The 27,355-nt window shown below is 46.1% G+C and overlaps 1 protein-coding gene across 1 annotated transcript; it reads left to right on the forward strand.

The window, feature by feature from the left end:
• The first annotated feature begins 131 nt into the window (after positions 1 to 131).
• On the forward strand, positions 132 to 27,355 carry ap1m1 (adaptor related protein complex 1 subunit mu 1). The gene is made up of 12 exons (XM_061238199.1): positions 132 to 381; positions 1,505 to 1,661; positions 2,296 to 2,363; positions 7,114 to 7,244; positions 7,406 to 7,553; positions 7,770 to 7,896; positions 8,676 to 8,818; positions 9,415 to 9,486; positions 9,812 to 9,970; positions 11,560 to 11,685; positions 19,492 to 19,567; positions 25,356 to 27,355. The coding sequence occupies exons 1-12, from the start codon at positions 340 to 342 to the stop codon at positions 25,376 to 25,378; spliced, it is 1,272 nt and encodes a 423-aa protein (XP_061094183.1). The 5' UTR covers positions 132 to 339; the 3' UTR covers positions 25,379 to 27,355.

Consider the following 27,355-nt stretch of genomic DNA (forward strand, 5'->3'; position numbering starts at 1 on the left):
CTTCTCCTGAGAACAGAAAGAAAATGAATTGGAACCATACATTTCCGTGCCTGAAACAAAAAGCTTGCAAGAGCTCCTGTATTGTCTCTGCTGGAAACACATAAGGGGAACTAGACTGTTTACCGGAAGAAGATGCCGTGCCTGAGTCCCTCTTCCGGGAGATGACAGTGCACGCGCACGGACTTATCGCCGCTTTTCTCTCATCCTGTCGGCTACGTCTGCTTCTACCGTGGATGCACTGAAGTAGCCGAGCAGCTACATGGAAGCACTTCTTAGATTTAGTTGAAAATTACTCCGCAACAGTGTAGCCTTATTTTTGGTAGCGAAAAGACAAACAGAATGTCGGCAAGTGCGGTGTATGTGTTGGATCTAAAGGGCAAGGTAAGAAAACGGGAAGAAAACATCTGGGTGTTCTCTGGGGTTTGCAAGGCTGTAATGTTAGCATAGCTAGCTAGCTAGCTAGGTAGTTATGATGTTGGTGGCAGATGCGAAAATCTTATTAGCTATTCGTATAGATGGATAGTTTTGCACATATTGTATATACTGCGTATTATACGTAGCCTAGGTAGCCGTTACCGTCAAGCAAATGCATGACATATGGTTGATTGTAGGTTCCGTATGTCAGGCAGCTAACTAGTTAGCTAACGTGCAGTATGGGGATTTGTCATTCATCCAGTGGAGGTTTAGTATAATACGTCACCTCTGGCTGGTGAACTTCAATGGACAGCTGTAGTTTAGCCTACATGATACAGAACACCAGAGTGCTTTTTCTTATATGAAATGGTGGAGTTTTGCCAGCGACTAAAAAAAGGAGTTTAGGGTTCTGGGTTACATGTCTTCTGCGCTCCTCTGTGTACAAAGCTGATGTGATGTTTCGATAATTAATGCTAAATAAGAATAGGAATAGTGTGCTAACGTACAGATTTAATGAATGTGTGGCTTGGATTTAACATGCAGGTCGCACGCTGTTTTATCTTGCTGTGGGGGTATTATAACTTATCGTAGACTGCTTAAAACCTGAATTTGGAAAGCAAAATGTCACTTAGTTCCGGCCCTGAAATAAAAAACAAAAGAAATGATTTTTGCCCATTTTAGTGAACGATGGGCTTCTGTGAAAGAGACAGTGCTGCATGAAGCAATGCTTTTGGCACCGGTTCAACCAGGAGATGCACCAGGCCCTTGTTTGCCTGTGTGAAGACATAAGGTGCCCAGGAGGCAGGCACAAAAGGACTGTTTGTTGAAAACTAGGCCGTTTGAATGTCAGGATAGAAGTTAATCAATATTTGCTTTCAACGGTTTCTGAAAGGACGTTCTTCCAGCAGATATGGTTTGCATGAGAATTTTAATTTAAACAAAATTTTGTTAAAAGCTGGTCTACCAAGAGACTACAAACCTGGTGATAGACCGAACGCCTGGGAAACTGCACTACAGAGTTAACTGGTGGAATGAAAGTGTCCGAAGCTTATCAAATATGACTTCTCTCTGTTTTCTTCACCTCAAACAGGTCCTCATCTGCCGCAACTACAGAGGCGATGTGGACATGTCAGAGATCGAGCACTTCATGCCCATCCTGATGGATAAGGAAGAAGAGGGCACCTTGTCTCCCATCTTGGCCCATGGAGGAGTCCGCTTCATGTGGATCAAGCACAACAACTTGTACCGTATCCTTACAAGTGGCTCTCAACATGAGGGGGACCTCACTTACATGATATTTTACTATAAGAAAACAAGAGATTGCATATTTCAAGTGAAAAGATGTGCCACCTTTACATAAAGTTTGCTACACAGCACTTGAGGAAAAAATGAGTGGCACATGGCAGTACACATACAGTATCGGGACAGCCCGTAGCCTAGTGGCTAAGGTACATAACTGGGACCCGGGAGGTTGGTGGTTCAAGACACAATGAAGTCCACACAGCCGCATCAGGACCAGTTGAGCAAGGCCCTTAACCCCGCATTGCTCCAGGGGGGATTGTCCCCCCCTTAGTCTAATCAACTGTAAATTGCTTTGGATTTTAAAAAAATGGGAGGAAAAAATAGCTCAAGAAAAATATAGCTACTATATCACCTTAGAGTCTTTAATTTTTTTCCATCTGAGAGTAAAGAGCTGAGTTGGTCTAACCAATTTGTTTGCTGATGCTTTACTCTCTTTGGTCATCATCAGTGCTCATACTGTATGTATTGACCTCAATGAAGCCTAAAAGCAACATCATATATGTTATACCTGAAAACTACAGCTTAATGAAAAAAATTATATGAAAATGCAGCTATTTAATTTAACATATTTTCCATCAGTTGTTGCTACGTCCAAGAAAAACGCTTGTGTCTCCTTGGTTTTCTCTTTCCTCTACAAGATAATCCAGGTGCGTATTGTTTGTGTATTATTTGCGTATACTTGATTTAGTACAGCTTACCTGGCTGTTGTTAATGTGCTTTAACTTAAGGGCTCAGATCATGTTATGTTGTTGTGTAATTAGAGATGGTTAAAGTCCAACCCCCTACAGAAGAAGTGACTGGGCTGAAGATAGAGATTTGAAACATTGGGAATTCCCTTAAAGGAAAACATTAAAAAGTGTTCATGTGTTTTCATGAGCAAACGATTGCACAATATCTTAAAATATATACTTTAAAAATATTATCATCACATTTACCATTGTTAAAACTACACAACAGTGAGATTCTTCATTCTTGGCTAGCAAAAGCTTGATTATCTTTTGCACACTGTTTTTTAATGATAACATAAATCTGGTGATAAAATTAGATTTTTTTACACTCAGCTGATATGTGAAACGCATTGATTGGAGGAAGAGGTTGTGTAATTGTTTGCTCGTGGGAATATTTTAAAAAAAGTTTTTCTCTTTCGGAATTCCTGTCGTTTCAAACCACTTCCTAGTCCTATTCACTTTTTTTGTGGCGGGTGGGACTTGAACAGTTGATATGAATATGGATATGGATAATAATTTGCAGAATCTTTTCCATTTGAATTGACTTAATTGCTGGTGTTCATACCTTTTGTGCCAAACGTGTTAAAGCCACAGGCACAAAAATTTAGGCGAATCATCAACATGTGTAGTTCCTTGCGTGATTTCACTGTGTGAGCTTTCGGTGTGAGTGAAAGATTGGCCAGCTGGTGGAGGTGCAGGACAGAAAGCTGCTGGTATAGATACTGATGAATGGTTTGTTAATAAAAGAAGCCAGTGAATCATCTGATGTATACAAAACCTGGGAGTTGGCTGAATAGGTCTTGAAATTATATAAGCACTATAAATCAGCTTGTGTACCAATTTATGAATGTCAAATGTAGAGACCACCAGCTTATATCTTGGTGCATGAGAGAGGCGGGAAGGCCATTTTCATTCTTCGTGAAGGAGGAGCAGAATAAGAGGAAAGAATGAAGTAACTGCAAGCAAAGCTGAGAAGCATTTTTCAGACTACATAAAGGAGAAAAGGAAGGAGTGGATTATCTCCAGTTTGTGGAATGCTATATAAACCAGACAGAAAATCCCAAAGGCTTTAGGATTTATAACACACAACAAGGCATCACAAGGGCAGATGGCTTTTCTTTTCTTTTTTTCTCTGGAGCGGATAAGTGCTGCTGCACAAATTACTAACCAAAACCGACACAGCATGTACCTGGTATCCGCTCCTCAAATGTAAGCGCGTGACTATAAACAAAAATTGGGGTGTCTACTCATCTTTGAAAACAACGGTACTCATTGGCAACCGAATGGGCAAACAAAATGGTGGACAGATGACCACAAGTGCTGGAGAGGATGTCAGAAATGTGGTATCAGATCCTTGCAGCAGCACAGAAATCTCTGCAAATGAGGAAGCTGCTGGCAAGGACCAACAAAAACCATAACTGTTTAAGGAAATACCCAAACCGTATCCACCTACTTTATGTAGATCTTGTCTCAGAAGATAGATAAGCACAGTAAAAGCTGTAATGTTCATTTCAAATGTGTCTAATCTCCAACAAGCATTTTCAGGAAAAGACAGTTTTGTTTGTAGAGAAACACAGTCACATTTGCACTAAAGCATGCCAGTTGCCGATGGCAACCACAAAACAGTCACTGTGAACGTATGCAATTCTGAGTCCTGAATGACTGTTGTCAGCATTTATCAAATTCTATCTCTGGACAATGAGTTTCCACAGTACAAACTGAAAGACCTTTTAAAAAGGATTTTCTCACCACAAAGAGTTCGACTGCCTGGATTCTGTCACATGCCAATATAATATTAAAATCATATTTAAAAAAAAAAAAAGATTAAGAAAAAAAAATTAAGCCACAACACATCCAAAATGATGGTATTCAGTCATCTCCCCATTGGCAGTGTGAGTAGGAGCAGCCCACATTCTCACTAAAACACTCAGCCCTCGTCTGGACATCAATGAAAGAATGATATGTAGCCAGAGCACAAGAACATTAACCAGACCAATTTCTGAAGGCAGGAGAATGGATGGCGAACTGCTGAGAAAGTGGAGTTGGAAAACGTTCTTCACTTCCTGGCACCATTTGGAGAAAGTTGTGAAACGGGGAGTTTCATGGGTCCCGTACCAAACATGCTAGACGTGTAACAACTCGTAAGAATTCCGCCTCAACTGGAACACCACTCTGAAAACAAATCAGAGAAGTGTAAGGAAGTGGAATAAAGGCAAGTGTTTGCAAAGAGGCGATCAAGACAAAGGAAAAATTGAGAAACCGCTTCAGTGGCAAAAAAATAAATAAATTTGATTGATTTATTGGGCTTGCGTGCACAGGCGCAAAGAAGGCTATCCGTGCTGCTGTCTATTTCCATCCGTTGGAAGTTCAGTTTCCTATGCTGCCTGAGGTAGAGGCTTTTTCTCTGAATGTGTCACCAGCACATAAGCAGCAGTGCTGATGGCCGTCTTTACTCCACGGCTTATGATTCGCCTTGTGTGGTGTAAACTCAGTAAATCTTAATCCTTCTTTTTTCAGCACTTAATTATTTTTACTTAATGACTTTTTGGAATGCAGCTGGTCAAAGACAGAAATAACCGTGAAGGAAATTGAGGAGGTGAAAAATTCTGTGAACTCCAGTTTTCACGTGCATATATGTTTTATAAGTGGCCTTATCTTCTGCCAGTATTGGTACTTCGAAATCTTGGGGTGACATTGGTTATCAGTTTGTTGCCGCTATAAATTCCCTAGAACAAGGACACACCGGTCATGTCTGAATCAGCGCACTTGCCTGTTATCCAGTCTAGGAATTGTGTATGCAAGTAAGTGAAACTTAATTTGTATAGCCTTTTTTTTTGTGCTTCACAAAGAACCGAAAAAGTGAGTATGTGCAAATCCATTGAGATATTAATAGATGATGAATATAAAACCAAATACAACAGGAGGCAAACAAAATATACAAGCAGACATTTGACAGTTAAAACGTACAACAATTCACAAGGCTGGTCCAAAAATAAGTGTTTTTTTTTTAAGCACTGATTTGACGGATAAGGGGAGACCCTTCCACAGTGTGGGTGCGGAGTGGTGGGGAGTCTGGACAGCAAAAAGTCCCTGATCAGATGACCTGCAACTTTGCAATATTGTAGGGGACCAATAATTCAGATACATAAGCTGATGCCAGGCCATGCAAGGCCTCATAGGTAATTAAAAGTGGCTTAACATTTTTCCTGAACCTTACATTTAACCGGTGCAGTGAGGCAAGAGCAATTTAATCTGACTAGGGGCCATGCTGCTGAATTCTGGGGAAGTTATAACCTCGCCACAGCGGCTTGGCCAAGGCTAGAGAACAGGGCCTTACATTAATCCAGTCTTGTAAAAATGAAAGCATGAATGAATGATATTTTGCAGGTAGAAGAAGCAGGGTGTAACCAGTTTATTAGCAATGCAGCTCAAACTTCATGTGACGATCAAAAATAAGATTCCGAGAGGAAGGCTTGATATTTCGGGTTAAGGGACCCAGACTCTGGTGAACTTGTTCAGCAACATGATCAGGACCAATAACAAGAACCTCAGTTTTGTTGGGGCTCACCTGGAAAAGATTTTGAGCCATCCAACGACAGCCACACAGTAAATTAGTCAAAACAGTAGGCTTTGCAGAAAGACACACCTGTGTCTCTTCCGCTAATCAGTGGTAAGAGATGCAGCCAGAGCTGTTTATAATGTGGCCCAAGGGAAGCATGTATAATGAGAACAAAAGTTCCCCAAGGATTGACCTCTGGGGCAACCGAAGACACGGAGCCACCAGTAGATATAATGTCTGTCAGACTGGTGGGAGGAGAACCACTTCAAGGCACTCCCAGAGATACAAAGTCGTATATAACTTGTATACTCAATTATAATCAAGTGCGCTGATTCGGGCATGCCATAGTGTCATTGATGCAAAGTACCATTCAGCTGCTTCAGTTTTAATAGCTCCCCCTTGTGGAGAATTTTCAGCCTGCTAAACGTGAGTGAGTGTGTGAGTGAGTTACTAGTCGTCCATGAGGTGCTTAGTTTTTGTGACCACCCTTCTGCGTTTAAACTGCATCACTTCTCTATGATAGCCAATGCTGTCCTGCAGTTCTATAAGACAATCAGCAGGGAGGTTGTTCCAAGCATGTTGGAGAACTTGCCACAGTTCTTCTGCAGACTTTGGTTGGCTCCTTGCTTCTGATCTCAGACAGCCTTGATCAAGTAGTTAATTGCTTACAGTAATATGTTACTTTTTAAAATTAAATACAAAAATGTCTCTATAAAATGAAATCTTTTGGAAAATAAATATTTGGAAATCTCAAATTTGTTATTTTATACCAACACACACAAAAAAAGAAACATATGTATATAATAAAGTCTAGGGTGCCTGAGACTTCTGCACAGTACTGTGTGTGTTGGAATTAATTGGATGTAAAGGAAATGTAGGATCCTAGATCTGCTGTCTGGCCGTGTCCTGTCTAGTATAGAGAGATGTGTAATCTGTCTTTGAGTGGTATGGTAATGGAGCCACACAGAATGAAGGGCCTGTAGCCTGTGACCCGCAAGGTTGGCGGTTCATTCCCACGGCGAAGTCGCTTTAGATAAAAGCGGCAGCTAAATAACATGTAGTGTAATGAATGGGTTTAGAGTGCTCACGGACCGCCGCTGTGTGTTACAGGTGTTCTCCGAGTACTTCAAGGAGCTGGAGGAGGAGAGCATCCGGGACAACTTTGTCATCATCTACGAGCTGATGGACGAGCTGATGGACTTTGGCTATCCCCAGACCACGGACAGCAAGATCCTGCAGGAGTGCGTTTCCTCTCCTGCGCGTCCTCACCGCTGACCTCTGGCGGGCTTCCTCCGCACCAGACGCTAGATTTGTTATGACTACGTGCGTTTGGCTCGCAGCCTGAGAACACGGCCGCAGACAGTTCCTCTCATTGTTGTCCTGTTTGTCCTCGTGCCTCCAGGTACATCACTCAGGAGGGGCACAAGCTGGACACCGGTGCCCCCCGCCCCCCGGCAACAGTAACCAACGCCGTGTCCTGGAGGTCAGAGGGCATCAAGTACAGGAAAAACGAAGTCTTCCTGGACGTCATCGAGTCGGTCAATCTTCTGGTAGGAAGCAGTGTCCCACCATTGCCGCCATCTTATTTATTTCCTCGTATTCTCTCCCTTCCTCTCCTGTTTATTCTTTTTCTGGGAAATGGAAATGAACTGTTTCTGTAAGTGAAACCTGCAGCGCGTGGGGCTGAGATGTTGAGAATAACAGCGCGGCTCGTAGGGTCCGCGGGAGGGACGGTGCTCTGACGCTTCTCGTCCCGGTGTCCGTAGGTGAGCGCCAACGGGAACGTGCTGCGCAGCGAGATCGTGGGCTCCATAAAGATGCGCGTGTTCCTGTCGGGGATGCCCGAACTCCGCCTGGGCCTGAACGATAAGGTTCTGTTCGAGAACACCGGACGTGAGTTCCTCGGAACCGCCTCCTTCGCCTTCAGCGGACTTTTGACTGTGATCAATTGAAACGGGGATTGATTGTTTAGTATGTGACAGCAACTATCTGGGAGTTTGCGAGTGAAATGTGAATGAATTGGTCAGTCACGGCCGCGGTCAGACGATGCATCTCTTTAGACTGTACTTTGACTTGTCCTACACTGCCTCAAATTTAGTAGCACATTTAGTAATGTTTGACACATCTTGATTTTCTAGCCCCTTCATGCTGTAATTGTATCTTTCTTCAGCACTTTCATGTTGCACTTGTGTCTCCATCTTGATGTTGTAGTTCTTGACCATATCTCTTGTAGTCATGCCTCACTTCTAGTTTATGCCATGGGATGACATTACTGTCTTAGCCTATATTTACCATCGGAACTAGATTTAATGTTCATGGCTATCAATACCTGATACTTGTCTAACCTAGTCAGAACTACGCTGTGTGGTTGTTCTTTCCGTGTGCACTTCCCGTATGTCGCTTTTCATAAAAGCATCTGCTGAATAATGTACTGTAAGTGGGAATTCCACGGTGACTGATGTTAAAACTGCTGGATATTTGGCTAGTGAAGCCCAATACAGCTACATAATAGAGACTGATGAGCGACCTGAGGGTTATATAAGCATTTTTCAGTCTCGTATGTATCTGTGTTGGGCTTTACAACTCAAATATCCAGCAGTTGTAACGTCACTCGCTGTGGAGTTTCCCCACTTCCTACATGAGCCCTGTTGTGCCTGTGTGGCCCTCCGCAGGAGGGAAGAGCAAGTCTGTGGAGCTGGAGGACGTGAAGTTCCATCAGTGCGTGCGTCTGTCGCGCTTCGAGAACGACCGCACCATCTCCTTCATCCCGCCGGACGGAGAGTTTGAGCTCATGTCCTACCGCCTCAACACGCATGTATGTACAAAGATGAGCACCAGGAATAATATTTTTAATTATTAATAATTGTGGATTGCGTTTATATAGCATTTTCAGCTTATCTCCACGTGCTGTATATCAGCCTGTGCTGTATATAAGGTGTGTTAAAAGTAGTTAAAACATTTTTTAAGTTCATATGAATTTAGTAAACCTAAATTTTAAAAATCCCATTCACAAAAGCCAAAATAAATGTGTTTAAAAGGCATATTACATAATTAGACATTTAGGCCTATTCACATCACATTAATGTCAGTGTATCGCTCGCTTTTTAAACTGGTGCACCCTGAGATTCTGTAAATGTGGAAACGGAAAAGGAAAAGGTTTCTCATCTTCTAGTGGAGAGGGAAACTCACCTCAGCCAGTGTGTGGCACCCATCTGTCTGATGAATGGCTGCCATTTTGTATCAGTGAGCTCGCTCACATCTGCTGAGGTGGCGGCCATTTTGTCCCTGGATATTGTCCACACGTTAGCCAAGGTAGAGACTGGCGGCCAGTTTGTCCCCATATGCTCTCCACACATCAGCTGAGGTGTTGGAAGGAGGGATTTTGTAATCATTAAGATGTACCTTTGACAGGTGAAGCCATTGATCTGGATCGAGTCTGTGATCGAGAAGCATTCGCATAGCCGAATCGAGTACATGATCAAGGTAACCGTGTTCATTTTCCCAGCTTTTATCCATCCGATGGTTAAGTTACATTTGCTTCTCCTGGTATGTAACTCATCCGTGAACTCTTAATGCCAGCGATTCAACAGCCTATGCCTACGATGTGCAGTCACATATGGTGCTCGACTTCTACATTACAGGAACATGTTGTTATACTCTGCAGTACAAAAGCAACAAATCTTATTTATCTAGATAAACCAAACAGGATTTCCTTCAAAGAGGGGCTGAGATTCCTCTGTGGTTTGTTGTCCGTACTCCGTGTTGCCTTCCGAAATGAGCTTTGGCCTCACGCTGCCTTCTCCCCCAGGCCAAGAGCCAGTTCAAAAGAAGGTCAACGGCCAACAACGTGGAGATCCACATTCCTGTCCCCACCGATGCCGACTCGCCGAAGTTCAAGACCACAGTGGGCAGCGTGAAGTGGATACCTGAGAACAGTGAGATCGTCTGGTCCATTAAATCATTCCCGGTGAGCAGATAACCAGCCCCAGGCCCTCTCTGCCAGACCATCGGTATGTAGGCAGGAAGCACAGCTTGAGATGCTGCTTGAATGGGATTTATTATACGCTAATATATGAACTCTCTACACAGAGGGTAAAAATGTTAAGAGTGGTATGTTTGACTTGGACGAATGGGCCTTTTTCTGCTTATTAGTGTTGCAAAAGCGGCGTTGGGACTGTTTATTTGTGGCTAATTTTCTGGAATTCGAAAAGGACCTTCCGTACCTGCGGGAGGAGGTCTGTGTCTTATCACACTCCCGCACACCTGCCAAAACCGGCCCGCTTCTGACTCCTGCGGTATTTTGGCATTCTTCAGCCAAACAGACTCCTGCTATTTGGAGCCTCTCTGGTGCCAAACAGCCATTAAGAACCGGTTCAACCCTGCAAGGTCACGTGGGGAGTGTGAAACCAGGAGCTGTCTGCCATGCAGTCCGCTTCCTCTGAACTGGCTCCGTAAAGGCAGTAAGAGGAGCTCTGTGGCAGGACACCATGGGCTCATTCAGGGGTAGGGTATCCACAGCTCCATGGGTTACCAAGTTCCTCCCAAAGACATGCCAAGTCTCAATACTTTTTAGAGCATTTGTTTTATTTTCTACTTTATTTTAGACACTTTTCTCACATACCTAATGGCCCACATATCTCTACTACTATAGGTTGAGGCCCACTGTTTAATGCAATTGACTTAATGTGTGTAGTTTTTGAGGGCTTTAGTATATGGCATGTCCATTGACCTATGTATTGAACTTGAACTTGAACATAAACATTACATTAATGGCATTTGGCAGACGCTCCAGAGTGATGTACAGTTGATTAGACTAAGCAGGAGACCGGGGGTAATGCAGAGTTAAGGACCTTGCTCAAGGGCCCAATGGCTGTGGGGATCTTATTGTGGCTACACCGGGATTCAAACCACCGACCTTGTGGGTCCCACTCCCGTTCTTTAACCACTACGCTACAGGCCGCCCTATATAGATATGTAGATGCAGTCGCCTCATGGACCCGGCTTGTAGCTTCCTCATGCGTACCCGTTTCACACACAAAACCAAGCGTTGACTCAGGATATTGCGCAAGTGAAACCCCGTGACAGGATTAAGAGTGAGTCGGCTAATCGTAAAGTGACCCATTTCTCCCCGTTTATACCAAAGCTGAACCGTGTTAAACCCGTGTACACCTCAGCCTGTGAGCAGGGCTGCAGACCCAGGTCGTAATACGTTAATATCAGATAATGCAGGATGACTCTTTCACACCAGTGGGAAAACACCGGTTTTACCCGGGTCTTTGTTTCGGTGTGTCACACACTCGCTCTCACGCCCATTTAACGGGATGAAGATTCCCCTCAAGGGGGCGCTATTAGCACTCATGGTGCTTCGCATCAATGACACCATGTGTCCTTGTTTTTTTTTGTGTTTATTCAGCTTGAATTGAATATAATTTATTATTTGCATGTTTGATGTGGCATAAGAGGGTTGTCATTGAGGTCGTTGTGTACAAGCTTTTAGACATTGAGGTATATGAAGCACTAGACAAGCAGATCTTTAACACTGTTATGTCTTCACAGGGGGGAAAGGAGTACCTGATGCGGGCTCATTTCGGGCTGCCGAGCGTAGAGGCAGAGGACAAGGAAGGAAAGCCCCCCATCAGCGTGAAGTTCGAAATCCCTTACTTCACTACCTCTGGAATCCAGGTGAGCGCTGCAGTTCCTCACACAACCACCAGGGGGCTGTATTCCACCACAACATCAGCTGGAAGGGAGACTTAACCGTAGAGGGCACTGTTGCACCGCTGATTATAACCTCAGGCATTCGACGTACTAAGCACTAGAGGTGTTTCTCATGAGGGACGGCCCCAAAGTCAAGAGCGTTGACTATGTCTTCGGCTGAATTTTAGGATTATTCTAACAAAACAAAAATGTAAATGATTACCAATAAAAATGTGTCTGTGCTTATGACGAAAATGTTCAAACTGAATGTTACCGAAAAGAAATCAAATGACGCAGTCTAAGAAGCATGTAGAAGAGACGCACTTGTGTAGAAAAAGGGCGGTTTGAGATAGAAGCAGTCAGTGCAGTTGTGTGGTCGTCATGGCACCAGCACAGTGCTTTTTCGGAGGGGCCGTGCCAGCTCCTCCAGCTCGGTCAGACTGACGGCGGTTTGAGAGCGGCTGTCCGTGACGGGGAGACAGCGGGAGAAACGGAGCCCAGGAGCCTTGCTCCGGGCCCAGGGAAAGGGGGGGGAGATGTCTGTGTCTCCACGCTGGGCTCCAGGGAGCTGCAATCAGCCCTGCCATCTGCCACCAGGGAAACGAGGCCCTGAAAGAAAGAATAAAAGGAAAGTCCTTTCATTATGCCGGGGCTTTGGCCTCGTCGCATCATTGTTCCCCTCACTTCCTGATAAAAAGAAAAGAGGAAAGGGTGCCCTTTATCCAAATTCACCTCCGAACGTCAGCGTCCGACCTCGGGGACCACTAGGCCAGATGACCCTCTCGTCATCCCTCCGTTTGGTGCGTGATGTACCAACGTGTGTAAGAACTCTACAGCAGGGCTGCTCATCCCTGTCCCTGGAGATCAACTGTCCCGTAGGTCCTCATTTCTACTGTCATTTGGGTCACCCGATTCCGCCAATTCGCTCCTCGGAGATCTCTAGCTGTTGAGTGAGGTGGGCTTTGTTAGGGTTGGAGCGAAAGCCTACAGGACAGTAGACCTCCGGGAACAGGGTTAGGCAGCCCTGCTCTAGCTGTTGAGTGAGGTGCGCTTTGTTAGGGTTGGAGTGAAAGCCTACAGGACAGTAGACCTCCGGGAACAGGGTTGGGCAGCCCTGCTCTAGCTGTTGAGTGAGGTGTGCTTTGTTTGGGTTGGAGTGAAAGCCTACAGGATGGTAGATCTCCAGGAACAGGGTTGGGGCAGCCCTGCTTTACAGCGCATCACACCAGTCCAAAACTGAGCTCTAGAGAATTTTTATCAGTAAGTCCTATCTCCAGCTAAGCCTCTTCTGAACACGGCTAATAAAATCTCCACATTTCATTTTGACGGTTTTTCACTTGGCAGCTTTTCTCATCTCCATGAGCACTCCACATCTCACGTCCCCAAGGGTTTGTGGCCTCTTTCATTTTATTTTTTTAATGAAATTTGCAATATCTGCACTTGTGCTGGGGGTTTGGGCTGATCTCCTCTGGGGAACCTTACTTGTCAGTAGACAATAAAACACTGTTTCGTTAGCCACTGCCCTTTCCAGCCCAAGTTTCGCCGGTTTAACATTTTACAATATTCAGATGGAATAGAACGGCGTGTCCGCGGACTGCTGTGACCCTCTGCGCAACACGGGCCTTTGAAGTTGAGTAACGTTGGCTTTGCACGCGCAGAGTTCAGCGTTTCATTTCCGCGAAATGGTAATTATCGTCTCAGTGCCCGCTGCTGTGTGTCAGACAGGTGGTTCTGAGCGTGCGGCCCGATTGAATTGGGCCGGGCGGGGCTTCCTGCGAGGCGGCGTCTGATGGGCTCTCGCCGGTTTGTCCGGCCGCCCCGCCTCGCATTACGCCCTGTTCATCCGCAGAATATTAGGCATCCCACGCGGAACTGAAACTCAGGGAAATCGCATTAGGTCGAATTTCTCGGCAAATGAGGAAGTTTTGGCAAGAAATGAAAAAATATATGTATTTTTTTTTTTTTTTTTTTTTTGTAATCGAATGGAGGCAGAGCGTCCATTTCCCCTACACCTCCCACTGCCGCCCCGCACGCCCACCTGCCGGGTTCACCCAAGGGCTGCTGCGCAGAGAGAGTGCCTTTCCCGGCTCTTACTCACTCAAGAACCCCTACTTGACCCATCGCTCACATCACAATATAAAGACATATTGCTGACGCTTGACAACTACTGGCTGACTGCTCAACTGCCACGAAGGGGGGAGGGGGGATGAACAGTGAGAACAGGGTTGAAGACGGTTACGTGTAGCTGACGCGTTTATCCAAAGCGACTTACGGTTGATTAGACTAAGCAGGGGCCAATTCCCCCAGGAGCGTTAAAAGCCTTGCTCAAGGGTCCCGCTCAAGGGCCCAACAGTTGATCTGTTGCAGCTACACTGGGGCTTGAACCGCCAACCTCAAGGGTCCCAGTCGAGCACCTTAGCCACTAGACTACAGGCTGCCCAAAACGGAGGGAAAAGGAAGCCTCCGCTGGCAGAGCCCAGCAGGGCCCAGGGGCCGGGGCCCGGCGTCGTTGGTGTTCCAGATAACCCTGACGTCTCTGCGGTCTCCCCCCGCACCGTTCTCTGTTCCCAATTAAAGTGCGCTTCCAGGCCCCGGCGCCTGCGCTTATTACAGGGAGCCGGTCCAGAAGGTCAGGCCGCACGCGGGCGCCTCGCGCCCCACCGGGGTCCGCACGCCGTGCGATACGAGGGAGGGGGGGGTGAGGAGGGGGGCAGGGAGGGGGCTGGGGGGAGGGGGGTACCGCACGCTCTGCCTGGTAATTACACGCGGCTGCGTATCAAAGCGTATCAAAGTTGTATTTTATTGCACCGCTAAATGCAGTGGCAGGTCTGCGTTGGGGATGTGAAGAGCTCTAGCCCCCAAGCGTGGTGCCGTTCCTCTGTTTTTTATCAGCGCGAAAAGGGAAGTTGTGTTTTAGGGCGATTACGGCGGTGTAGAATGAGGGGCTTGGGTGGGTTTTTTACGGAGGGGGCAGGAGGCGGGGAAGCCACATCAGATCTGCCCCCCCCCCCCTCCTCCCTCGCCGCCGTGTAATCAGACCCGGTTTCCATGGGGACGGCTTTGAACCGTGTCGCCGTAGCCGTGCCACGGCACATGATAAAGGGCAATGCTAGTGCACCGCATATTATAGCCTTAGCAGTTAGCATTTAGCGGAGACGTCAGTCTGTCCAGTCGGGTAGACTGGTCTTTCTGCACGTGCTGCATAAGTGCACTCCGCAGAACAGCAGTGATTGAGGTGCTTTGGGTGAAGCCCTCGTTGTCTCGGTTGCAGTTTTGTATCTGATTTTAACGTGAGTTATAAATAGACGCAATCACGCCCTGCATTACCGGGTATTAGCCGTCCTGTCAGCGAGTCAAGCCGAAACCTGAAAATGTGTCTTAACCTCTTGGGCTCTCGCCTACATTGACAGGGTTTTGGAATCCGTCGTCAGCCGCAAGCTTTTGAAGCAGCTTTGACTGTTTCGTTCTGAGACGCCCGAGCAAGGCAATATTGTTTTTACGCGACAAAGAAAGTAATTATTTGAATATCGAACTGAACTCCTCCTTAAATCCCGCCCTGTGTCAGAGACTGAAAACAAAATAACAAAAAAAATAAAAAGAATTCTTGAAATGCGCAGTCCTGGCTGTTTCTGCCGCGGGTGTTGCCAGAAACCGGGCGGCGGCTGTTTCAGCCCGGCTGTTCTTCATCACCTCGTCCTCTTCGTCGAGGGGGGAGGGAAAGCGAGAGAGAGAGAGAGAGAGACAGACCGAAGGCGGGTTTAAATAAAGAAAAGGCGCTGTGCGTACTGATATAGCGCGCATTCCGCTTTTAGCCGCGAGCTTCGCGACGCGGGCCGGGCCGTGTAGGACGGGCCCCGACTGAAGTGGGGCAGTCGGTGTGTTTATATCGGGCCAGGAGAAACAAGCTGTGCTGTAATCAGGGTGCCTGAGATGCGAGCCGTAGGAGTGAGCGGCTATTCCAAGCCGCGCTGCCCTGCTGAACCTGCCCTGCTGTCCTCGCTTCACACCGAACACAGAGGGAAAAAAATAACATTTCATGTTTCTGGGACTTCTATCTTTGTGAGGACATGGCCTTTGCCCTGTCTACTTATGCACGCCATGGCACAAAATTAGTGCGTCTCGTAACCGTTTCAGATCGTGTTTTTGTTTGGGGAAAATGCAGTATGTACAATAATAGCATTGGGCCTGTTCCATTTTATTACCCTGTGTGCTATAAACCTCTTTGTGCTATATACATTTGTGTGTTGCTATTTTCCAGTGGGAAGAAGTGTAATCCATGGAACCTTTCACCTTTGAAAAGCCGGAATGACATTACATGTTACATTTTATTGCGTTTTCACTGTTTTGTACATTTATTTTTGTTTTTGATTTTGTTTTATTTATTATTGTAAGGGGTAACACAACTTGTGCAAATGTTGCCCTGCATATGATATTTAAGGTGTCAATAAATATGAGTGAATTTTGAGTATGTACAGTGCAGTTTCTGCTCTGTACACCAGCACACAAACAGTTGAAATAAAACCTGTGTGGTAAAAGTGTATGCTTAAATTTTTAATTTGAGTTCATTTAAAAAAAAAAAAAAAAAAATGTTTTGCGTCCATATTGGGTGTGGGAATTACAGCTCTTTATATACACAGTGTGCATATTTCCTGGAACAGGTCTTTGTGAGAGCGGGCGAAGGTGTGGAGCAGAGGCAGGGTTGGTGTGTGTGACCCAGGGAGGGGACCCCTGGCAGGACTCGGGGCCGTAATATGGTGACTGTCTGCAGGGACCCAGCCCTCGTAGGGAGGGGAAGGTCCGTTTGGGCTCTGAGATGACCGGGGTGCCCCGCCGCCCCCGCGTGGGAGAGCGTAGGAGCCTTCTTTCTTTAGACTCCGTTCAAATAGCACCGCCGTAGCGAGTACACCCTCCCGGGGTTAATTCCGTCCCGCATCCCAAATTAAACTTCGCGTCGCTTCGTCAAAGTACCGATTATATGATTTTTTTTTTCCTTTTTTTTTTTGTTTTCTTCTTAACGATGGTTTTTTTTTTTAAGTGTGTATTTCTACCCGTCATCTAGCTCGCGCTGTGCTGAATCACTGAGGGGGGGGGGAAACGGGACGGCTTTCCTCTTCTGGACGGAGCGCACGCTGTGCTGTGGCGGGCCGTTCTCGCAATATCGCGCAGTTTTGTGTTTCTTGGAAGCAGGAGGAACAGCGTTGTGAAACGGGCCCTGCTCTCCCGTGTGCGGGGGGGGGGGGGGGGGGATGTGGGGGGAGATGGGGGAGGGGGGCGCGGAGCGGAGCTCCCAGCTGCCTGCCTGCCCGCCCGGTCTGCACCGGGGCAGGGGAACAGGCCAGACGCCCCCGCGCTCATCTCCGCCCGGACCCCCTCCCGTCGTCCCCGCGCGTAATTGAGGGCGAGTTATGATGGATCGTCCCCCACAGGAAGAGGCCTGCGCTCCCCAGCGTGAGATAAAGGCTTCCCATATGGTGTTGATAACGCAACCGAATTGTGATGTGAATTGCGTTGGACTGTCTGTGGTCTACCGAAGTCAAGTTCACATTGTCAGATCTCAATTAACTCTAATACTCTGGTTTGTACTATTTTCTTGTTTTCCTCACTCTTGTTTTTCTGGCGACGTCCTCACGGTTCACTAAGATGTCTGTGGATACATGCATACGAATCTCCGTGCCTCTGTCTGAGACATTGCTTGCAGTCGACAAGCAGGAAGATTTGCTCTGTTCATAGGAATTCAATTCAATTCAATTTTATTTGTATAGCACTTTTCACAGACGTCTGTCCCAAAGTCTCTTTACAGAGTAACAGGGGAAGAAAAAAGGGAAATATCAGCACACAGCCCTAAGCCCCCAAACAGCACATGAGGCAAACAACTCCCTTATGGGGAGAAAAATCATCAAACGGTGGTGAGAAAAATACTCCTCGATGAGACAGAGTCTCTGGAGGAACCCGGCTATAGGGGCATGCGCATCTATATGTTCTATAGAAGCTCAGGGCGATGAGGGCAGCCCTGCTCTGATTGGCAACATTTGAGATGACTGGGGCCAATAGTTGACTGTGATTGGCTCAATGGCAGGTGGTTCCAACCTAACAGTGATGGAGTGAGGAGAAGGTGGAGGAATCCTGAACTCCTATTGGAAGCCCATGTGAGCTCTCTACGTGAGCAAGGAGTTTTAAGAATTCTGCGTACGGAATTCGTACTTTTGTCAAATGTCGAATCGTTGCTGAGCAACCGATTCAGTGGTGTTTACATGAATAATGAGGGAATTGGTGCATGGACAGGAGGATACTGGCTTTGCATAAATTCCATTTTGCGTTTTCATGCCAAGAAGCACACCGGTGGCGGTGCAGTGCTGTTATACTGTAAACACACAGCAATAGGCGTTCACAGCAGTGTCAATGTTTCATTAAAATCTTTGTGTATCGGCGCATTTCAAATGACCGGTCGTTTCGAAAACCTGCCGCTGGGTCATGTCGCTAATGGAGTCGATAATTGGCTCTAATTTCTCATTGCATAAAACGCTCATCCTACTTAAGATCATAATTGTGACAAACATCATAAGGGTAATGGCCCTTAGTGCTAATACTGTCACAATGATGTCCTTTATTGTGTGCTGAACGTTTTGGGTAAACCGTAGTGCTTGTGTAATGCGTCTCCTTAGCAGATGAGAAAGATGAGTGTCTGTATAATAATTTTTTGGTGTCTGTGTTTTGGTTAGGCTCAGTTCAGCATCCCGGTTCCCCAGCTAACGCTGAATGTTCTCATCATGTTGCTGCAATGTTTTGTCAATGTAACCGCGCTGGCACTGCATTTCAGCAACATCGTGAGAACATTTCCTGCTAGCCGGGAAACTAGTGTGTAAGACAGGAATGTGGAACTGAGTTGAATCCCAGTTAAAGCGCACATGGAATTAGAACTCCATGTTTAGATTTACCATGTTATTTACCAAAGATTACCGGTTAAGTTATGCATATGAACCGTGCTGTTTCTTAATCTCGCCCTGGAACAACACTCTGCTTGCAGCGTTTATCTGCCTTCGGTAGAATTTACTTGGTATTTTCTATGTTCGGTTGAGCAAAATTATGCAACGCGGTGGCCTGGGCACAAGCTTGTAATTTCACAATGAGGAAAAATGCATGAAATGTTACACTAGTGCTGAAAGTGCCAGTTCCCTAATTGATATTAATAGCTTAACCACTTCTTCATACGTTTTTGTTTTTCTCTTCAACGTGTGAAAGTTCTCATGGTGCCCTCACGGTTCACCAAGATGCCAGAGTTCTTCTTCTTTTTTTTTCCCCATCTTGACCAAACATTTTTTTATTATTTTAATTTGGTTTTTCCCCCACATTTGTTTGTTAGCTTTTCTGGTGTTGCCTGAGAGTTGGCATTGCAAGTTCAGCAGTTGTAAAGCACATTTAAAATAATCAATATTATCCCTGCTGAAACAGAAACAAACCCGCCTTTAACCCTTTATGGTGCAAGATCACAAATATGTGATTGGAATGTTCTTAGCTGAACATTCTAATGCTGATGTCACAATCACTACTGGCGACTGAAAGCAGTGGAGTTCTAGAACACGTGTACTCCTAAGGAGTGGAGTTCTAGAACGCGTGTACTCCTAAGGGTACAGCAGTTGAAGTACACGATCCTACGGTACACATACTGGTTATGCAAACTGTTTGTCTTGGTCAGTTTAACTGACTCAAACTGAGTGAGCAGATGCTAGTTTCCTCGGTAAGATGTGGTGACTGGCAAAGTCAGTGAGATGCTCTGTTCTGTTCTGTCCACAGGTGCGCTACCTGAAGATCATTGAGAAAAGTGGATATCAGGCCCTGCCTTGGGTTCGATACATCACTCAGAACGGAGGTAAGAGTTCCCATAAACGCCATGCTCACCAAGACATTCAGGGGTCCCCCAAGCCTGTAGTCACCATCTGCGCATGTACGCCTGTCCGTACGGGGCAGTCTGCGCAGACGCCTGTCCGTACGGGGCTCTCTGCGCAGACGCCTGTCCGTACGGGGCAGTCTGCGCAGACGCCTGTCCATGCGGGTCTGTCTGCGCAGACGCCTGTCTGTGAGGGTCCGTCTGCGCAGACGCCTGTCCGTACGGGGCAGTCTGCGCAGACGCCTGTCCGTACGGGGCAGTCTGCGCAGCCGGGGCTCCTGATTGGGCGGAAGGAAGCAGACCGGCTGCGGGTTGTTCTTGGCGACAGCAGGCCAGCTGTCGGGCTGCACAGAACAAACGGCCGCTCTGTGAGTTACGTGACTCAATGCAGAAATGTGAACCTCGCAGACCGGCCCAGGATATTAATTACTTATCATGTCAACAATAGGAAAGTATTCATCTCCCAAGAAGGGTCCGTGACAGGAATTTGTTTTTATTCTTCCCACACAGTGGGCTGCGTCTGGTCTGAGGAATCACTTGCCTGTTTGCGGTGCTGGGTTTGAACCCCTGTCCTCCAGGCAGAATCCAGCACTAGTTCACTCTGCATTACCGTTTTTCCGCAATGCAAGTTATTCCATTGCATGAGAATCTCTACGTTAATTAGGATGGGGTCTCATGTAAAGCTTATTGTGACTAATGCCGTGTTATGTGGGCAGTATTAGGGGAGCGGTTAAAATTCAGTGGAACGAGTGATATTTCTACGTGTCAGGGTGACGCAACACGGCATTAGTCTTCCTCTTAATCCGGCATGACACTATACAAAAAAAAAAAATGAAACCAATTACACTGCGATGTTGCGGAAATAGGCGGCTTATTCAGAACTCGCTGGCTGCAGGTTTTGCGGTGTCTGCATACGATGTGACACAGCTGCAGCCCACGCATATCGACTGAAGAGTGCCGGACGAACGCTATTTTAACTAGAAGTTTCTTTAGAGACCTCATCATTAAGGAGTGACACGTCTCCCCTGTTATGCGGCTGTACCTTGTGTTTCCATTCTCCGCGAAAGTTAGAAAGGCCCAAAAAAAAAAAAAAAACCCATGTTGAATTGCTTAAGGAATATTCTGGAACTTTGACAGCGATGTTATCTTTCCACCGAGGAGGGGGGGGGGCGGGTGTGGGGGGGAAGAAAACCAAAAGGGTAAAAAGTGCGAGCTGGGAGGGGGGAAATCGGGGGGGGGGGGGGGGCTGGTGAACCTGCAAGGGGTGAGGCGGAGCGGCTGGAGGGCTCGTCAGCTCGCCGTTCGGGGTTAGCGGTTAGCGCATTGCTAACACGCAGAGTCCCGGGGGGGTTCCAGCACCCCCCCCCCCCCCCAACCCCCGATTGTTTGAGTTTTCTTTTATCGGCGGGTTATTCTGGGCAGAAGAACAATGGCAGAATACGCGCGCTGGGACTGGGGGACAAGCCAATTCCCTGCGTTAGGAGCGCTAACAACGACCGGGAGCGAAAACGGAAATTAACCGCCGTTTGATCCCCATGAGATCGGCTCGTTGCGTAACCCACTTAAGACGCACCGTTGCAACACCGGAGTGGTTTGTTTACACGGATAACGCGGTTACGCCGTGTTTACGTCCTGCTCTGCGACCGCGTGTTTCCCCACGGGCAGTCTTGACCTTCACATTACCCGCTGCACTTAGAATCGCGCTGAGATGCACTAACCGCACTGCTTCATGCTACCCGCTGCAGTTAGCACCGCGCTATGAGATGCACTGACCGCACTGCTTCTCGCTACCCGCTGCAGTTAGAATTGCGCTGAGATGCACTGAACGCACTGCTTCACGCTACCCGCTGCAGTTAGCATTGCGCTATGTGCCACACTACCCACTGCTGCAGTTAGCATCTCGCTATGAGATGCACTAAACGCACTGCTTCATTCTACCCGCTGCAGTTAGCACCGCGCTATGAGATGCACTAACCGCACTGCTTCATGCTACCCGCTGCAGTTATCATCTCGCTATGAGAAGCACTGACCGCACTGCTTCTCGCTACCCGCTGCAGTTAGCATCTCGCTATGAGAAGCACTGACCGCACTGCTTCTCGCTACCCGCTGCAGTTAGCATCGCACTAGGAGCTCTGCTGCGTCTGTGCACGCGCGCTCTCCGAATGAACCCGTTGACTTTTGCAATGAGCCACTGCAATCACAAGAATACATATTAGTGGTGTCAGACGGCATATTTATTCAAAGAAATTGGGAAATAAAGAATTGCAGGTGCATGTGATGGTTGTCTCCTGAATGCTTTGAAAAATGTGTTGCCTGCAGTGGTCTGCGATTATACTTTATTAAGATGGATTATATTTTCTGGCCATGCAAGATGTTGGCGTTCACAACACATTAATTACAAACTACTGTAATTAGATGTCAACATAAGGACTGAACTGCATTTTAGATGCAGGTTTAGCTTTCATAACATGGAGATATACCAATTCATCCAGCTAACATGGGGTAGCAAGAGTGTGGCTCAATTTCATTATCTCTATTTTCAGGTGGCCCCAATGGACATCATATTATAAAGTTATTTTTTCTGATCTGCAATCCTTTTTCACGCTCAGCTTTTAATATTTGGTCATACAGTATGCTGTATCACATACAATGGAGAGCTTTTTGAGCCGAGAAAACCAACAGGGGGAAGTTGGTTGGTTGTTTTTTTTTGTGAGGTCACAGATGTGATCAGAATGTTCTGAACTGAACGTTCTAATGCTGATGTAACGATCAGCACTGGTGACTGAAAGCAGTGGAGTTCTAGAACACTGGCTGAGAATGTTGGGGGGAAAAAAAACTCCACTGCACTTCAAAAGGGGTTATAAAAGGAATTAAACTGTGCCTGACCTCTGGTTAGGTCAGGTCCGTGCTTTGAAAGTACAAAGGCCGTATGAGGTTATGCTCTCAGTGGTCAAAAGTGGTTAAAATGGCCCTGTGTGTGGGTTTACAAGCGGAGCATGAAAAGCTTGATGGGCCACAGTAGCGCCTCTGGGCACGGTATCGCGACGGGCAGACGGCGGGGCAGGCGAGCAGGACACGGGAGCACCAGGGTGGGGGAGGGAGGGGGGGGGGGGGGGGTGACGCCACCCCAAGGGCCCTGCGGTTTATCCGCTGGAACTGTGCTGTGGACGGCGGGAATCTGACGCTGTGCCACGTCCTATGACAGTGCCAGGACCGGCAGCGCTGAGTCAGCGCTTCCCCCTCAGCCAATGGCGTGCTCCGGAGGGGGACCCCCTGCCTCGGAGGCATGGGGGGGGGGGGGGGGGGGGGGCTAGGGCTAAATTAGAGACCTCCCCGGAGTGTGCAGTTAAGGCTTCTCAAAACTAACTACCAATTACCGCATCTGAAATCCAAAAGATTTTACCCTTTAATGTTCACATCTCTCAAGCCGTATAGGAAACCAGCGCGTGTTTGAAGGGCTAGATGACAGTTTTCTCAAAGCGTTTTTATTTTTTCCGTCCGGAAAAGAGGAGGCATCTGGACTCATTGTCTCTTTGTAGTTTCCTCTAGACACAGACACAAGCGGGGCCCACTCACCTGAAGGAGATCAGTGGCTCGGTTAAGTTCCTCACATAGTTCACTCAGTCGCGGAGGATATGGGAAAATAAGGCTTTGATAGTGATCGCATAATTAAAACGCATCAATTATAGTTTTGAACTGCGATTGAACTGAGCCTTAATTCTCAATTGCTTCTCTTCTGTCAACAGGACTGAAATTGTCCTCGGTCTCTTGCAATTATCCCTCGCTCCACAAATCCATCTCCGAATGAGAATGAACCATAGGCGGGTGAATAATGGCTCTCGAGCACTGGAAGGGGGGGAAATTTATGTGCTTTGTATTCGTACTTGCGGTTGATTTGTAAGTACTTTAAAAAAAAAAAAAAAAAAAACCCCACCGCTAAGTACATTTCAAAATATTTATTCAAATATTTAAGATATTATTAAGCCCCCAGAGCATAATTCTGCTGAAAGATATTAACTATTGTTCCAAGTACTTCTTGTGTCGCCGAGCAACCACCAAACATTGTTCCACTATAGGCTTTGCACATAATTGTTCTTAATGCGGATATGATTTAAACGCAAATGAAAACCAGACCTTTTTGGGGGCTCGGGCGGTTGCTGCTTTCGTCATTCTCACTCAAACTATTCCCCACTGCTCCGTTTCCATAACAACCCCTCTTAATGGCTATTTATGTTGTTATTATTATATTATTGCTGCATGTGGGTGGTAGACATCGTAGCAGAAGTGTGATTTTGGAACGGTTCTGCACAAACGGGCGTTCCCGGGGCTGGTTTAATCGGGCCCGAGCCGCACTTTGGCCTGCGCCATGACGCACGCGAACAATGGGCCACACTTTAAACGCTCCCCGCTCTCTTTGTCTGAGCGAGCCCCAATTCAGGTTCACCTCCGCTCAAACCCCAGAGATCCCAGCGCAAGATAGCAGCGTGGAGCAGAAACTCAACGCAGCTGTTTTCATTCCATCATACGTTTGTGTATTTAAGATGTTTACTTGTAACTCCTACTTCTAGGCACAGGACCAGAAATTTTATTTGGACCTCTGCAGTCATTGGGGGCGGGGGGCGGGGGGCGGGGGAAGCGAGTAAATGTAACGTCACACCCGGTCGCAGTCTTATGAATTTAAGTAAATGTAATGTCACTCACGGTCACAGACCTCCTCATTTGAGTAAAAGTAATGTCACAAATGGTCATACTCATGTGCATTTAAGTAAATGTGATGTCACACATGGTCATACTCATGTGCATTTAAGTAAAAGTAATGTCACAAATGGTCATACTCATGTGCATTTAAGTAAATGTGATGTCACACATGGTCATACTCGTGCATTTAAGTAAATGTAACTTCACGCACGGTTTCTTGTCAAATTGTATTGGTCATATGCACAATACTAAAATAATACAATTTAAGATCTGGCAAACGGATATATACAGTAAATACCTTAAGGGCATTTGGTGCTTTGTGTAAGAGTCCTCTGGTCCCAGTGGAGGCTGGGTCTTGTAGTTCTGAAGAAACAGCACTTTACCTCTCCCTGTGGAGAGATCATTACCCAGCAGATACAGGCCCTGATACTGCTGCTATTTACCTGCTCTTATTATTAAATTTTTGAGTTCCTGCTCTTGTAACTTGAGATAAAGTTTCATTGTGCAAACTAAGGGTTATGGAATGTCCTATTTGTGAAGATATTCTTACAGTTCGTGAAAATACAGTATGTTATTACTGCACTCTCCACCCTGAAGTCCTCTGATGTATCGAGTTCCATAGTTTTCCTTATTAGTTTTCATGCTACACGCATGACCCTTGAAGTCCACCCTTGCAGGAATTGAGCAACAATTAAGCAATCTGCCAGATTAAACCCAGGGAAGAGCTGAAGCATTTCTTTAAAAAAGAGGATGCAGAACAGGAACAGATCCCTTTGGTTTGTCACATTAACACACCGTGAAAGAGGCGTTGTCCCTCGATTCTTAATGCATTACTCTCAATTGCTGTTTCGCCAAATTCGTATTCTTCCTCTTTCACGTGATGTGGCCGTTCGAGCCGTATGTCCCGACTGTTTCATGCCCAGTTACCCGAAGCTGTGATCTCCGTAATTTCCTCTGTATTATAGTTGACTTCTCATTACTGACAGCGGAAGGACAGTTGAGGCCTTTTTTTTGCCCAAATTTCTCCCGTTCTTTCCGTTTAATGGACGGCCATTTCCTCTGTGTTTTTCAGATTACCAGCTGAGAACCCAGTAGAAGAAGCGCCAGGAACAGCTGGGTGGCATCGTTCTCCGCCTCTGATGTACATTTGCAAGAAGTATTTGTTGTGTTTTCAGTCACGGACCTCTGAGCGGTTTGCAGTTTTTGCAGTTAGATCTGTTGATATTTCTATTCATTTTCATACCGATAGCAGTACGGAATGAAGCTCACAACTCTCACTTGTAACCGTCTTCACAAGGATTTCCTGCAGTGTCTTCAAAATGAAACCTGCTTTGAAAATGTTGCCACTTTTGCCGTTTGACAGGGGGGGAAAACCCAGAAAAACTCAAAGGAAGCCAATTAGTATATTTCATTCTCCTGTCATTTCATTCAGGTTTCAAAAGATCATTTAGAAAATGCTCATGTCATTAAGGTCATTAATATAATTTATCATCCCCTGTGGGGTGATGGTTGTCTTTTATGTAAGGTACTGTATGGTATAGGTCAGTTTCAGGTGAACATAGTTTGCCATGTTCACGTTATGCTACTTGGCATATAGCAGTGTTATCAGAACGCACACAGTGTGTTCTTCACCTCTCCGTTTCGTTATACTGTATTTGGTCCCCTGTCCATCAATAATATCTCTAAAGTCACGTACGTACATTTCAGACCAACAACTGTTTGTGTCACATTTTCCTCTCGGTTCTTCTGACCAAGTTTTTAAAAGCACTGTTTGACAAACGTCTCGGTGGCCGTTTTGAAGCAGAAGTAGTTTTACGATAAACTCTCTCCAGTACCGCGTGTGGTAGGAAATGAAGTACATGTGGGGATAGAAGTGTGAAAGTACACTGAACGTCCTCCACGTGTTTAGATGTTACTTTACTTGCAGGTCTGTTGTTACTACTTGCCGAGGGACAGTTGAATGTGTTGTGTGTGAATTTGCATGAAGAAACGGCCGATACGTGCAGTGTAGATTGGAAGTCGATCTCGCAGAATGTATTCAGAAGCCTGTGTGGTCTTTGGGTCAAAGTCAGGATGGACATCTCATTCCTGTTGTGCTTTGACCCTTCCACATTTTACCACCACTAAGATGTTAATTGCCATCATTTCCTTTTGTACGCAATGTATGAAACGTTTTTGTGTTTTTTTTTTTGGTTTTGTTTTGTTGGTTTTTTGTTTTGTTTGTTTGGTTTTTTTAGTTTTGTCTATCGGAAAATCAGTGTTAATGGGCTTAGTCCAAAGCATTCACATTGTGTACATGCAAAACCACTGCATTACAAATGGATCTTGATAAAGCAACTGTTTAGAAGCTGCCCGTGTTGTCCTGTGTGCAAAAGTGGCAGCATTTTAGCCAATGAAAGTCTTTCTCTTTCTCTCGCTCTCGCTCTCGCCCTCTCTCTCTCTCTCTCTCTCTCTCTCTCTCTCTCTCTCTCTGTTGAAGTCTTCATATGGACTTCTGTATCCCAACTAATTGGTTGAGACTCTTTCGTCTCTATATTATTGGTCAAACATGTTCATTTCTGAAATCCAGCAACAACAAAACTATTCTGCTAAAATTTCCCTCGCATCGGATCATGCTGGTGTTGTGACCAGGGCCACTGAAGCATGAATTTGGTGTGATTTGCTCTTGTGCCAAGTACTGTATTAATATAGAGACAAGTAGCATCTTGAAATATGCTGCCAAAACATGTCTTTAGAATAGTACGTAATACTGAACTGAAGGAAAAACACCCACACAGATACATAAAAAGTAAGCGGTCTCTCTCTTTATGGTATCCCATTTTAATCTTTGCAAAAACAGTGGCCCTAGTTTGCTTGTATGTGGCCTGTATGCCATATTTGTAGCTTAAGCCATTATTAATGTAGTTCTTAGTGAGTAATTGTGGGAGGCAGAAAGGAAAATCCCTTTGGTCTCTGAGGAGCAGTGATGTTACTTATTTGCCTCTGCCTTCTTGGTCATTGTCAAAGTCTCTATTAAATGCCAACCATCTGTTTGGAGATATGTGTTTCATTAAAGTAGTTTTCTGGTAATAA

The sequence above is a fragment of the Conger conger genome, chromosome 4 (assembly GCF_963514075.1).
Source record: "Conger conger chromosome 4, fConCon1.1, whole genome shotgun sequence".
Lineage (NCBI taxonomy): Eukaryota > Metazoa > Chordata > Actinopteri > Anguilliformes > Congridae > Conger > Conger conger.

Bases quoted from the DNA above. Each gene is read 5' to 3' on its own strand.
- ap1m1 (XM_061238199.1), top strand. From the start codon at position 340: ATGTCGGCAAGTGCGGTGTATGTGTTGGATCTAAAGGGCAAG. The intron at 9,971-11,559 runs GTGAGCAGATAA...ATGTCTTCACAG, and splicing joins GGTCCATTAAATCATTCCCG to GGGGGAAAGGAGTACCTGAT. The intron at 11,686-19,491 runs GTGAGCGCTGCA...TTCTGTCCACAG, and splicing joins TCACTACCTCTGGAATCCAG to GTGCGCTACCTGAAGATCAT.